Consider the following 13,154-nt stretch of genomic DNA (forward strand, 5'->3'; position numbering starts at 1 on the left):
TTCCAGAGCTTACTGGATCTTGGTGGTGACATACATCAGCAGGTCCAGGGACACCTAATGATATTTGCCCCAAGCCAACATCATATTGACCTGAAGAGCTCTGGAGTGAAACTGGTCATATATACTACATCTAAGTTGGCTACCATCTTCCCTAGCACCCCACCTATTCAAGCCTGAATCATAAGACTTTACAGTGACTTCAGGGACTCTACTGCTTCAGGTGTGTTGGAACCAAGATTGACTTCTGAAGGTTCAGCACCAACCAAACCTTTCCAAGACCTGTACTGTCTGCTGGACATGGGCCATCAGCTTCTGCGCTGATTTCTCCCTAAGAAGAGGGTCCTCCAGGTAGAATACCCCAGGTCCTCAACAGCCCTAAAACCAGAGCCAAAACCTTGGTAAACACTGTAGGGGCAGTGGACAGATCGAAAGGCGAAGCGACAAAATGATAGTGATGATACTCCACTGTGAATTGCAGAAACTGTTGGTGAGGTCGGAGAACTGGGATATGTAGATATGAATCCTTAATCTCCATTAACGCTAGGACTTCCCTGTGATGAAGCAAAGTAATCACCGATTGGGTGGTTTTCATCCTCAATTTCAGTACTTTAAGGAACTTGTTAAGGCTTTGAGGTACAGAATAGGCTGGACTTCTCTGTTAGGTTTGGGAACTGTAAGCAGGATGGAATAGAAGCCTTGAGACCTTTTCCCCTTTGGTACAGGTGTGATGACCCCCTGGGAATAGCAACCTTTCCATAGTTGCAATGAAAACTGCTCTTTTTTTTGTAGCTCTGAAGAAACCCTTGAGAGCATAAAGTGTGGAGGGGGAAAGCAGTGAAACTCCAGCTTGCAGCCTCTGGTCATCACGCTGTAGACCAAGTCACCTGTGACTTCTTGAGCCCAGATGACTGTGAAGGCTGATAGACGCCCCACCCCCCACCCACCCATGCAGGTTGCGCCTAAGGATGGTCCAAACAAGTGTTTGCCCTCAAAGGGCAGTGTCTCAATTTGCTTTTTTACAATGATCAACATTTCAACCATAGGACCCTTTCAAATGTGGACAGACATGGTGTCCACCTGTGAAAGGTGCCATTTAGAATCCTCCTAGGCATTTTTCAAGAACCTCCGATTTCTTGGAATGCTCTTGGAAAATATGCTAAGGACTGTCAGATGGCAGGATCCCCAGTCCGATTCTCTGGAACGGAACATAAGCTTCGCCCACATGTTAATGGACTGGCAAAGTCCCATCGCAGGCTGCAGAGATGCTCCTGCCTGAGAGGAGGAGGCTCTAAAGAGGGCCTCTAACCTCTTTGTCTGTGGATTGTTTAAAGACAAGGTATCTTATTTGGTAGGAAATAGCCTGTTCAACAGCCAAAGAACACCATTTTTTTTTTTGCAGAATTCTTCCTCTATGAGGTCAGGTTAAGCAAAACACTTCAGAGTTAAAAATTACTTCTCCAGCTGAGCCCAATTCGCTTGCATCACTTGCTGCAAGTGATGGTGCACTGCAAAGGACTTTGGGATGTTTTGGCAGCTGCCAGGGCCCAATACCAGTGACTTTAGGGGAAGAGGATTCCGGAAGTGGTAACTTCAGGTTAGTGGGCAGCACATCCACCAAGCCCACAGCGGTCTTTCATGTCTGAGACAGTCCTGGATCTAAAGATTTCTCCTGAGAGGAGCACCCACTCTGGTGTCCCAGGTGTTCAGATTCAGAACTAATCTAAACCTTCAGAAAGCTACTGCAGGATGAATTGTACAGGGGGTCCTCCCTACCTGATTGAGGGATTTTGGAGTCCAACTCATGGCTTGTTGAATACCTGTAGGTCTGTTATACCCCAAGGGGAGCACCCACCTAGCTGAGAGGGGTGTAGGCACAAGTCGCAACACCAAAGTGGCAATCAACCCTTGTGAAAAAGTGTCCCTGATACTTGCTGCACCCTCTGCTGAAATTTGGTACACCGTGTGGTGAGTGTAGCTGAACAGCTGGACATGCTGAGTTGCAGGAGCCTGGAAACACATTGTTGTAAGCAGGGAACCAGCAAAATGGTTCCTGTGCATGTGAAGATACTCGCAATGTTGATGCAACCCTTTTGAACACTGGTACTGCAATAAAGCAACCCGCCCAAGAGACAACAGCTTAGTAGCCCAAAGCAAAAGGGGCCACTGTAGGAGAATGCTGCTACCTGCTTTACGTATCCCAGAGACACTCAGCAGTCCAACCTGCAGAGCCAGCTAGCCCAGTCTTCACACATCATGAGAGGCATCCCCCCCCCCAGGGCCTTCAGGGACCAGACTTTCCTCCAGGGGGATCACTGTGGATAGACATACAGTGGAGGAAATAAGTATTTGACCCCCTGCTGATTTTGAATGTTTGCCCACTCACAAAGAAATGATCAGTTTAAAAATCGAATGGTAGGTGTATTGTAACACTGAGAGACAGAATAGCAACAAAAAATTCAAAAGAAATGCATGTCTAACAAATGATGCACTGATTTGCAGGTTCATGAAGGAAATAAGTATTTGATCCCCTTCACAAAACATGACTTAGTACTTGGTGGCAAATCTCTTGTTGGCAATCACAGAGGTCAGACATTTCCTGTAGTTGGCCAACAGGTTTGCACACATCTCAGGAGGGATTTTGGCTCACTCCTCTTGGCAGATCCTCTCCAAGTCATTAAGGTTTGGTGGCTGACATTTGGCAACTCGAACTTTCAGCTCCCTCCACAGATTTTCAATCGGATTGAGGTCTGGAGACTGGCAGGCCACTCCAGGACCTTAATGTGTTTCTTCTTGAGCCACTTCTTTGTTGCCTTGGCCGTGTGTTTTGGGTCATTGTCATGCTGGAACACCCATCCATGACCCATTTTCAATGCCCTGGCTGAGGGAAGAAAGTTCTCACCCAAGATTTGACAGTACATTGCCCTGTCCATCGTCCCTTTGATGTGGTGCAGTTGTCCTGTCCCCTTAGCAGAAAAACACCCCCATGGGTGTCATAGGCAGCATTCTTCCTCCTCCAAACAGCGAGTTGAGTTGATGCCAAAGAGCTCGATTTTGGTCTCATCTGACCACAACACTTTCAACCAGTCCTCCTCTGCATCATTCAGATGTTCAGAGGCAAACTTCAGACGGGCCTGGACATGTGCTTTCTTGAGCAGAGGGACCTTGCGGGCACTGCAGGATTTCAATCCTTGTCAGGGTAGTGTGTTACCAATTGTTTCCTTGGTGACTGTGGTCCCAGCTGCCTGGAGATCATTGACAAGATCCTCACGTGTTTTCTGGGATGATTCCTCACTGTTCTCATGATCATTGACACTCCACAAGGTGAGATCTTGCATGGTGCACCAGACCTAGGGCGACTGACAGTTGTTTTGTGTTTCTTCCATTTGCGAATGATTGCACCAACTGTTGTCACCTTCTCACCAAGCTGCTTGGCGATAGTTTGGTAGCCCAGTCCAGCCTTGTCCCTGACATCCTTGGACAGCTCTTTGGTCTTTGCCATGGTGGAGAGTTTGGAATCTGATTGTTTGATTGCTCCTGTGGATAGGTGTCTTATACAAGTAACAAAATGAGATTATCAGCACTCCCTTTAAGAGACTGTTTTTAATCTCAGCTTGTTAACTGTATGAAAGACACCTGGTAGCCAGAAATCCTGCTGAATGATAGGGGATCAAATACTTATTTCCCTCATGAACATGCAAATCAGTGCATCATTTGTTAGACATGCATTTCTTTTGAATTTTTTGTTGCTATTCTGTGTCTGTGTCTCAGTGTTACAATACACCTACCATTCGATTTTTAGACTGATCATTTCTTTGTGAGTGGGTAAACATTCAAAATCAGCAGGGGATCAAATACTTATTTCCTTCACTGTAGATACCTGGAATGAATTTTAACATCAATTCAAAATTCAACATTCTCTTAATAGGCATTGGTTAATTGGTTGGCAAGGGTTTGTCAAGCATTCATCAAAGTTTACCAGATACCAGCTAAAAGAATCAATGTTGTGCTACAATACCCTCCTAACAAAGTACAAAGGAATGTTGGGTATATGAAGTGAATTGTACCATTTCTTGTGAATTCAGGCATGGATCACAGTTCCATGTGCATCTTAATGCCACCTCCTGGAGGACACAGTCCTGCTCCCTAAACACCACATGAATGCTGCTACGACGTTTGATAGTTTTCTATAAAAATTGTATGTTCAAGCAATGCCTTTGCTATTAAAACTATAGGATCTTATAGAACTATATATATATATTTAACACTAAAGATGAAACTGCAGTAAAAGTGTTTTTTCTACATTTAATCTGTCATCTGCTGACAAATCTTGCTTTTTCCATGTACTACATAGTTACTAAAACAGGCTTCCAGTTCAGATTAACACTCCTTATTATTTAATGCCATTTTAATTCTCAGCCCTGGGAAAATACATGTCAGCTGTAAGAACACACTGTGACTCAGAGCCAAATATTGTATAATCAGTGGGAATTATGACTGACTTATTCCAGCTTGATAGTTAATCCACAATAACCTCTAAACTATTCAATAATAGAGATTGCTCTCATAAATCAGGGTTTGGTTTAATTTTTACTGGCACTTGCATTACTTTTGTTCCCTCGAGCTCCATTCACCATTTGCCCCCTAAACTGTCAGATAGAGGACCGAAATGGTTCTTATTTCCCAGTGATTGCTGATGTCTACAAAACTCCTTTGCTCATTGGGGACAAGAAAGGTAATTGTTTGGCTCTAAACTGATCATAGGGAAACCAGAAAAGCACGTTCCCTAATTCCTCACCTCTTTGTCAACATGCTAGTTACATTTTTGATAACATTTTCCTTTTTACCTTTTATTTATTCCAAGCATTGTCAGCACTGGGTCTCTGTGCTTCTCTGTGCTGGCAGATCATGGCTAGCGGGAAAGGCTGTACATAGCTTCCTGAAAACAGCAGACCTCTCTAGGCAATACCCACATGTGATGCTGAAACTCTATCATTTAAATTCTGTGTATGAAAGGAGAAGCCAGGGACAGTCAGACTGGGGAGAAAACGGCTAGATGATACTGGACATTTTTCTACTTCCTAACTAAGGATGTCCGCAGCACTCTCTGCTTCTTTACAATGTGAGTGCAGGGGCCATGGTTACAACCTACACGTGCAGAATATCCTTCATCAGACCAAGGACATCTAGTGGCAGAAAGGGTGAGGGTGATAATGGTGGAAAATAGCTTACATTTTGGTGACTTTTTTTTTGTAATGGTGTGACACCTATTTTCTACCTGTTGTCAAACAAAAACAGTACTGATATCAGTCAACATGACATGTAATGAACTGGAGCAGATCGTACAAAACAGCTTCTCAGACTACAGAAAAAGGGCAACCAATCACACATCGCATACTGACTCATTGTGACCAAAACTAAGACCGGTAATACAGGATGGTTTCAGCTCTGCTCTCCACCCGCAGCAGAGGTCTCTCAGATGTGTTTTGCCCTCCCCAAGGTGAGATTTATCATTGAGGTCTCAGCAAGACCACTAGGAGGTAAAACACATCTGAGGGACCTGCCCTGCGGAGAGAGCAGAGCTGAAACCCTCTCATATTACCTGGTTTAGTTTTGGTCACAGTGAGTCGGCGTCCTGTAATTGGTTGCCATTTTTTCCATATTGTAGTCTGACAAGCTGTGTTGTACGATCTGCACACTTCATTACATGTCAGGTTGACTGATATCAGTGAAAGGAACATTAGAGAGGTACTTTTGTTGTTTGTCTACAGGTGGAAAATAGGTATCACACCAAAAAATAATAAGTTAGGCTTTCATTTTCAGTTTTTACTGGAGTGCTTTAATTAGGACTCCAGATCAAATTCAAGAATTAGGATTAACAAACGAAATCAGGGCTCTTTTTCAGTTGAACATTGTTCTATAACCCATAAAGCTGACCTCCAGGCAGACCGCTAAATACACACATGTAATACATTTATGAGAGCGGTTTTATTTGCCAGAGGATTTGTATTTTGGTCCATTCAGTTTGACGTTTACACAGTAAATCTTTGGCAGAAATGAATTCTTGTGTGTAAATTGTATAACAGTCCACTAGGCTGACAGCATCTCAGTAAAATTTTTGCCCACTTTTTCACGCAAAATTCCTTCACTTGCAAGATGTTTGTGGGGTTTTTTTAACATGCCTGTTTCCAAATCCCTCAAGTTTAAAGTGATAGTAAAGTCTATTTTATATGTTTTACCTGCAAGTAATCCTTTAATAAGGCTTACTTGTAGGTACTGTAAATATCTCTAACCGTGCACCATTTAGGAGATACTTACTTTAGCAGAGCCACTGATGTCACCGGCATGTGTACTGCACTCTCAATGGACAGCGTGCCATCAATTGAGAGAGCCGTGCCGTGGCTGAGACTCCCGTGTGGCTTGGCCAGTCAAACAGGCACAGCCCGCGAACCTGGAAGGAAGACCGGGGGGAAAATGGAACCCCTGGGGGAGCACGACAGTGCTCCGCTGGAGGGCTTCGTTTTCAGGTAAGTCTTTCATAATGTGCTAGGATGTGATGCATACTGGCACAATATGCTCTTAACTTGCAGGAGAATATTTTTTAGTTTCATTTTTTGCAGTTTACTACCACTTTAAGTGCTTAGGTGTAACTTAAATTTTTTGCACATTTTTTTCCTCTAAACTTTGTTATTGCATAGGGACCAATAGCCCCCTATGTGATTATTATTATTATTTAATTATATTTTTATAATTATTATTTAATAATAATAATGTGATAGCACACTGTAATAATACGATCCATGGTCTCTAAAGATGGACGTTCAGTGATCTCCCTCCCCTATACCTGGGGACACTTGCCATGCAGGTTTCGGATCCACGGGTGGGTTTACTAGACCCCAGCATACTGGCCAGAGGAAGGGGGGAGTTGCGCCACTTCCGATGGTCCGTGGAAGTGATCGGGCAGCTGTACAAGCACTAGGCCACTTCTATCTGAAAGCTGACACCGACATCTGTAGTATAAGGCTTATGTCAGTGGTTGCAAAAAGGTTAAATCCCTTGCCAGACTTATAGGTTACTACAACTTTCTCTCTGAGGGCCTTAAAAAGCTCTGTTGATCTTGGCATGATAAATCATACGTGTCAGTAGCAAAGAGAACACTGTAAGCTACATGTCTGAGGTTTATATAAGCTGTGTTCCACCTGCTTATGCCCTAATTACCTTCCAATCTGGAATACGGGATTCTAATTTCATGGATTTTAAGTGGTGGTAAAATGTAGGGGTATTCTATACCATGTAACAAATTTGCATTTTCGTTCATTTAGTGCATAAAAATGACTCCACTTTGTGATTCAGAACATGCCAATCTGTAGGCATGATCTGAATCAGGATATAATGTTTGCCTGTTCCAATAAGTTGAAAAAGTCAACATTTTCCATGGAGTGTACTTACTTTTTAACATGTTTTTATATGTAGGAGATGCATTTGTTGTTTTAGCCCCAAACCAAATAACTTTGTATTTGCTTACTCCAGTATTACTTTTAGAATGGCCTACTATGTGAGTTGCTGCGCGGTTTAGTTATTGGCTGGGTTTTTACGTGGCAGCCATTTTGATGTTCCCCTGGGGAGCTCTAAGTACAAGTAACACCTGTCAGCATAAAGGAGTGTGAGAGTACAAAATTCTGTAACATTTCAGGTGTTTTCTGTGTTTGCTGTTGTCTTTGCTCTAAAAATATATTTTATGTACAAGTTAGTCCAAGGGGCATTTTTCACATGAAATTCCCATAGGTCTCTGAAATCTAAAATAACTTTCGTCTCTGCTACACCACTGGCAGGAATAACTGAGCTGTAAAGAACTTTTTACACTTCGACCTTTGAAAAACTCTGTGGCTTTTACTTGTTTTGAATAGGCAGAACTAAGCGTGAAAGGATGGCTGTCTGATGTGATATCAACACAAAAAGCATTTGAGTGATGGATGAGCATTGTACATGCAGAGACTTTCTCAGTGTGATTTTTGTCAAAACGGTCTTTAGCCCTTTCGCTGCCAGAGCCGTTTTTGCACACATTTAAAAAAAAAATTACTTTGGGCCTGAAGATCATACAAAACCCCCAAACATGATATATGTTCTGAAAGCAGACACACTAGAGAATAAAATGGTGGTAGTTCCAAATTTTTTTTTGTCACATGATATTACCGCAAAGGTCTAGGAAACACAAACTTTTTGTAAAAAACACACTAAAGTGAATTTTAGGTCAAAGAAACGCAATAAATTACCCACCTTTTTGGTAAAATATAAAAGATGAGGTTGCGCACAGTAAATAGATACCCAACATGCCAAACCTTAAATTTGTGTGCGCCAATGAAATGGGGACAAATTTCAGTACCCTATATTTTCTATAGGTGACGCTTCAAAAACCCCTACAGGTCTTATGCTAGAATTATTGCTCTCAATCCAACGTGCGCGGCGATATGTAACGTGTATCACAATTGACGTTTTCACTTGTAGGCACCCCAATGTTTACGTTCGTACGTGCATATATGTGGGGCTCAAAAATTTTTTCTGCAGGGGGATATTATATGCTTGGGCGTAACTTTATTTTTTTGAAATAAAAGAAAAAGTAACTTTTTTTTTTTCATCACATAGGGGACACAAAGTACCATATGTGATGATTTGTAGGTGACAGGTTCTCTTTATTGAGACATGCAAGGTCTAAAAGACCCTGCATGTCTCATCTGGGCTCCACTGGATGTATTGTAATGCATATCACATTGCAATACATCTCTCCCCAGCTATTATAGCCAGGGAAAGTGACAGCCGTGACCCAGACGTGATGTCGTACACATTGCCTTCCGGGTCACAGAAAGAAGGAGAGGAGAGCAGATGCTCTCTTCTCTCGCCTCCACCCTTCAGCGCCCACCACGGTGCCCCCAGGGCCCACAGATGGGCAAGCAGGGTCCAGATACATGTCGGGAGTGCGCACATAGGGGGCACCGATACCAGGGCACTGTGGAAGCAATCCGTGGCACACAACAATCGGGCTGCAGCCACTGAAATTTGCATAAAACCCCCTGCTGTCAGGTCCATACATCGTATGAATCTGGTGGCAAAAGGGTTAAAGTGGTAGTAAACTCTCAATTTGTATTTTAACCTTAATAAAGCTTACAGTAGGTTAAATGAATGAGCTCTGAAGGAATGGCCAGGGGTATGCTGTTCCTTCAGAGTCCTGTCCACTAGAGCACGGGAGTGACATTATTGCAGCTTAGCCATTCAAATGGCTGCAGCCCACAAACCTAGAAAGAAGACCAGGTGAAGATGGAAGCCTCTGCAGCAGTGTCAGCATGTCACTGGAGGGCTTTGTTTCTAGAGAAGTCTTTCATAATGTGCTATTATGCGATGCATACTGGCATATCCTGCCTTTGCCTTGCAGGAAGGTTTTTTTTTTTTTTTTTTTTTTTTTTTTGTTCATTGTTTACTACCTCTTTAAAAAGTATGTAAAACCAAAACTGTAAGTGATTGGATAGGTCCTCAAAATACAGTTTTGGTAAATCTAAAGTTTATTGTACAAAGATTGCAGTTCTCTGAGCACTGAAGGCTCTGCAAATGGTAAACCACAGTATATAAATGTTGTCGGTAGGATTCTGTTTAGACACCCCTTCATTTAGACTCTTAGGCCCCTTTCATACGAAAGGTCCAATCAGTTTTTCAGGTGGATCTGATTGCACGGTCCATTCACAACTATGAACACAAGTCCATTTACACCCACTTACCTCCTAATCTGATCCGGTCAACAAAAAAAAAAATGGAAGGGGATCTGTTTCCCTCCACAACTCTGCCCCCAGCTACATCACCAACCTGGACTGAAAATTCAACCAAACTGCTCTCTTCAATCCTCCCAAGACCTTCTGCTCTCTAGTCCCCGTGTCACCTCCTCCCATGCTTACCTCCAGGACTTCTCCCTAGTTTCTCCCATCCTTTGGAACTCCCTACCCCAATCTGTCCGGCTATCTCCTAATCTATCAACCTTTAGACGATCCCTGAAAACCTTTCTCTTTAAAGAAGCCTATCCTGCTTCTACTTCGTAAACTGCCATTTATTTCCTCCATTTATTTCAGCTCATCCCCCACAACTATTACCTTTTGTATCCCTCAACCCTTCCTCCTAGATTGTAAGCTCTAATGAGCTGGGCCCTCTGTTCCTCTTGTACCAAATTGTATTGTAACTGTAATGTCTACCTTCATTTTGTAAAGCACTGCGCAAACTGTTGCCGCAATATAAATCTTGCATAATAATAATCAAAGGGCAGTCTGGTGTAAACGGACAGCAGAGTTTGTTTACACCTGTCCACCCATACAGCAGAGCAGTCTCTATACATGTCCGCTCTGCATAAACTGAGCGGACACAGACCTGTCATGTGCCTGCTCTGCTCAGCAGACCGATCCCCAGCTGATCAAAACGGAGTCCACCGCGTGTGAAAGGGGCCTAACTCCTCTTACACAAAAAGTAATATTATACTAAAACTATTTTCTATAGGAGGGAAGGCAGTCAGCGCCTTCAGGTACAAGTGAAATATAATCAATAACCTACAGGAAGACTCTTATCTTTATTTATTATTTATTTCAGGTACTTATGTAGCACCATCAGTTTACGCAGCGCTTTAAATACATATATTGTACATTCACATCAGTCCCTAACCCTCAAGGGGCGTACAATCTAAGGTCTCTAGCTCACATTCATACACAGACTAGGGCCAATTTATACATTAGCCAATTAACCTACCAGCTACCTATCTTTACATTTCATGCCCTCGGTCTGTGGTTATGAAGTAGCAGTTGGAGCAAACATATATATGAGGTCCAGACTTGATTGAATACCTGTCAAAATGAGGACTGGTCACTAGAGAAGGTCCTTGCTGTAGTGGTAGTTACCAATTTTTCTTGTGGTGCCGCTGGTCTCTCACACGATTCATACAACAATTTTGTGCCAAGTTAAGTAGTAGATGATTTATTCAGTAAATGATGGCAGAAGTGAAGTTACCCTGAGCAACCAGTAGAATTTACTGAAGTTGGACAAGAACAAGAAAGAATCTGTTTGCTATTAGTATAATATTTTCAGTGTACACTTATTGTGAAGCTAATCCGTTATTTTTTTCCCCCCAACCATTTCTAGATGCACATAGAAGCAGCAAAGATGCTTTCATTCACAGAAGAGGAGTTCATGAAAGCCTTGGACTGGGGAGTTTCTTAGTGACTGTCATTATTTGCAATGAGGTTGAAGGCTTTATGCATGTTGTTTTGTTGTAGTATGTGCCTTTCTCAGACAAAGATGCAAAGTTTTAATTTATCTGCAAATAAATATGCTTTTATCTATTATTGTAAAGAAGTATATTATGGTGTCTCACCTAAGTTTTGTGTTTATTCTTGCCTTATCTCATATGTTAAACTGTATGTCAGTTTTAACATAGTAATTGTATTCTATTACTGCTTTTTTAAACATGCAGCCGTAGAATTGTATGCTAAAATAAAAATATTGTACTCCCCATAAAATCCTTTTCTTGGAGTCTATTGAGGGACAAGGAAGACATATGCTGTTGGGAGGATTGGACACAAATAAAAAACCTGTAGGCCAGCCCAAGGTAACCCCCCCTTCCTCTACTCAAAATCCTCAGTTTGTACCAAGCAGTACCCGTCTCCTAGAGCGGACACAAAGCAGTCACACTGCCAGGGGAGGGATCAGTGGAAATTGATAGCAACTAACTCAGCAGACCCCTCCTGGGGAAGAGAATATTCAGAATCAGCATTAACTGAGGATATGGAATTTCCTGGATGAATAGAGGGAATACCGTTGTAGGGTATGGTTCCCAAAGGCATATTCCTAATAAGACTGCAACCTAGGGAGAGTAAAGGTTGTGTAGTAGCACAGGAGGGCATCTATAGTGCAGATGGAATAGATGTCATCTAAACCGAAAAGAGCTGTTATGAGCATCCAAAAGCCAAAGAGGCGCGATACCAAGGGACCCATCTGGCTGTGTGAACACTTAAACATTGGGATGCACCTTCACGTCAAAGGTGTTTGCAGATCTCCAGCTTCTGGACCTGCGGTCTGAGCAAAAGTTAGACTCAAAGGGGTTAATTTACAAAAGCAAATAGGCTTTTCACTTTGCAAATTAATATACCTTCATTTTTCTGTTTCGATACATTTTTAAAAATTTTAATATATTTGAAATTGAAAACAAAATTAAGGTACAAGTGAGTATCCAGACCAATAAGTAAATGAGCAGATATCCTCAGTCTATAGCAAGTCAGTATAACACATCTGGTGAACTACTATTTACAGGTTAAGGGCGTAGCAATGGGGGCTAAATTTGCCCCCGGTCTCGCCAACCTCTTTATGGCCCACTGGGAAGAGATGCTGAATTTTTAAAGAGAGTGGCCATAACTCACTTTTTATAGGCGGTATATAGACGTGTTCTTGTTATGGAATGGGGAGGAACAAGCCCTTATTAATTTTTTTACGACCCTGAATTATGATTTAAATATTGATTTAACTTACTCATACAGCATAAAGGAAATCAACTTTTTAGACCTCACACTTTTAAATCACAATGGGGGCTTAATTACAAAATCTTTTTTAAAAAAATAAGACCGTAACAGCTTCATTCCCAAGAACAGTTGCCACCACCCTAGGTGGCTGTCACACATACCAAAAGGACAATTTGCACGGATACGTAGAAACTGTACGGATCTGGATACCTTTTACAATCAATCCCTAATTTTACGAAACAGATACCTGGAGAAACAATATAATGCAGATGATTTGGACTCTACCATTAACCACAACTTAACAGGGAGGATTTATTAAGAGATAAAGTAAAAGAAAAGAAAGGTCAAATCTGCCCATTCATTACCACATACTCTAAGCAATATAGGGCAGTCAATCATATTATTAACAAAATTGGAAGATATTAAAGACTGATCCAATCTTAACTAAAATACTGCCGTAAAGACCTGAAATTGTTTTTCATAAAGCTACCAGCTTACGGCATTTTCTAGCGCCCAATGTAATTAACCCACCGGAAAGTATATCTCTTTTTAAAGATATGAAAGGGTATTACCCATGTAATAAATGTGTCGTTTGCACATGTGAGAGAAGTAGGAAAT

At 42.0% G+C, this 13,154-nt stretch overlaps 1 protein-coding gene across 2 annotated transcripts in view; it reads left to right on the top strand.

The window, feature by feature from the left end:
* TEX9 (testis expressed 9) overlaps nucleotides 1-11,540 on the top strand; it is an 81,977-nt gene extending 70,437 nt beyond the window's left edge. For both annotated transcript variants that reach the window (XM_089667968.1, XM_089667975.1), the window contains one exon: nucleotides 11,164-11,540. In XM_089667968.1, the coding sequence (XP_089524094.1) occupies nucleotides 11,164-11,241 (78 nt within the window). In that variant the 3' untranslated portion in view covers nucleotides 11,242-11,540. The remainder of the gene's footprint in view (nucleotides 1-11,163) is intronic.
* The last annotated feature ends 1,614 nt before the right edge of the window (nucleotides 11,541-13,154 follow it).

Source organism: Staurois parvus, unplaced genomic scaffold (genome assembly GCF_062004578.1).
Source record: "Staurois parvus isolate SC_StPar_1 unplaced genomic scaffold, SC_StPar_1.0 ptg000054l, whole genome shotgun sequence".
Classification (NCBI taxonomy): Eukaryota; Metazoa; Chordata; class Amphibia; order Anura; family Ranidae; genus Staurois; species Staurois parvus.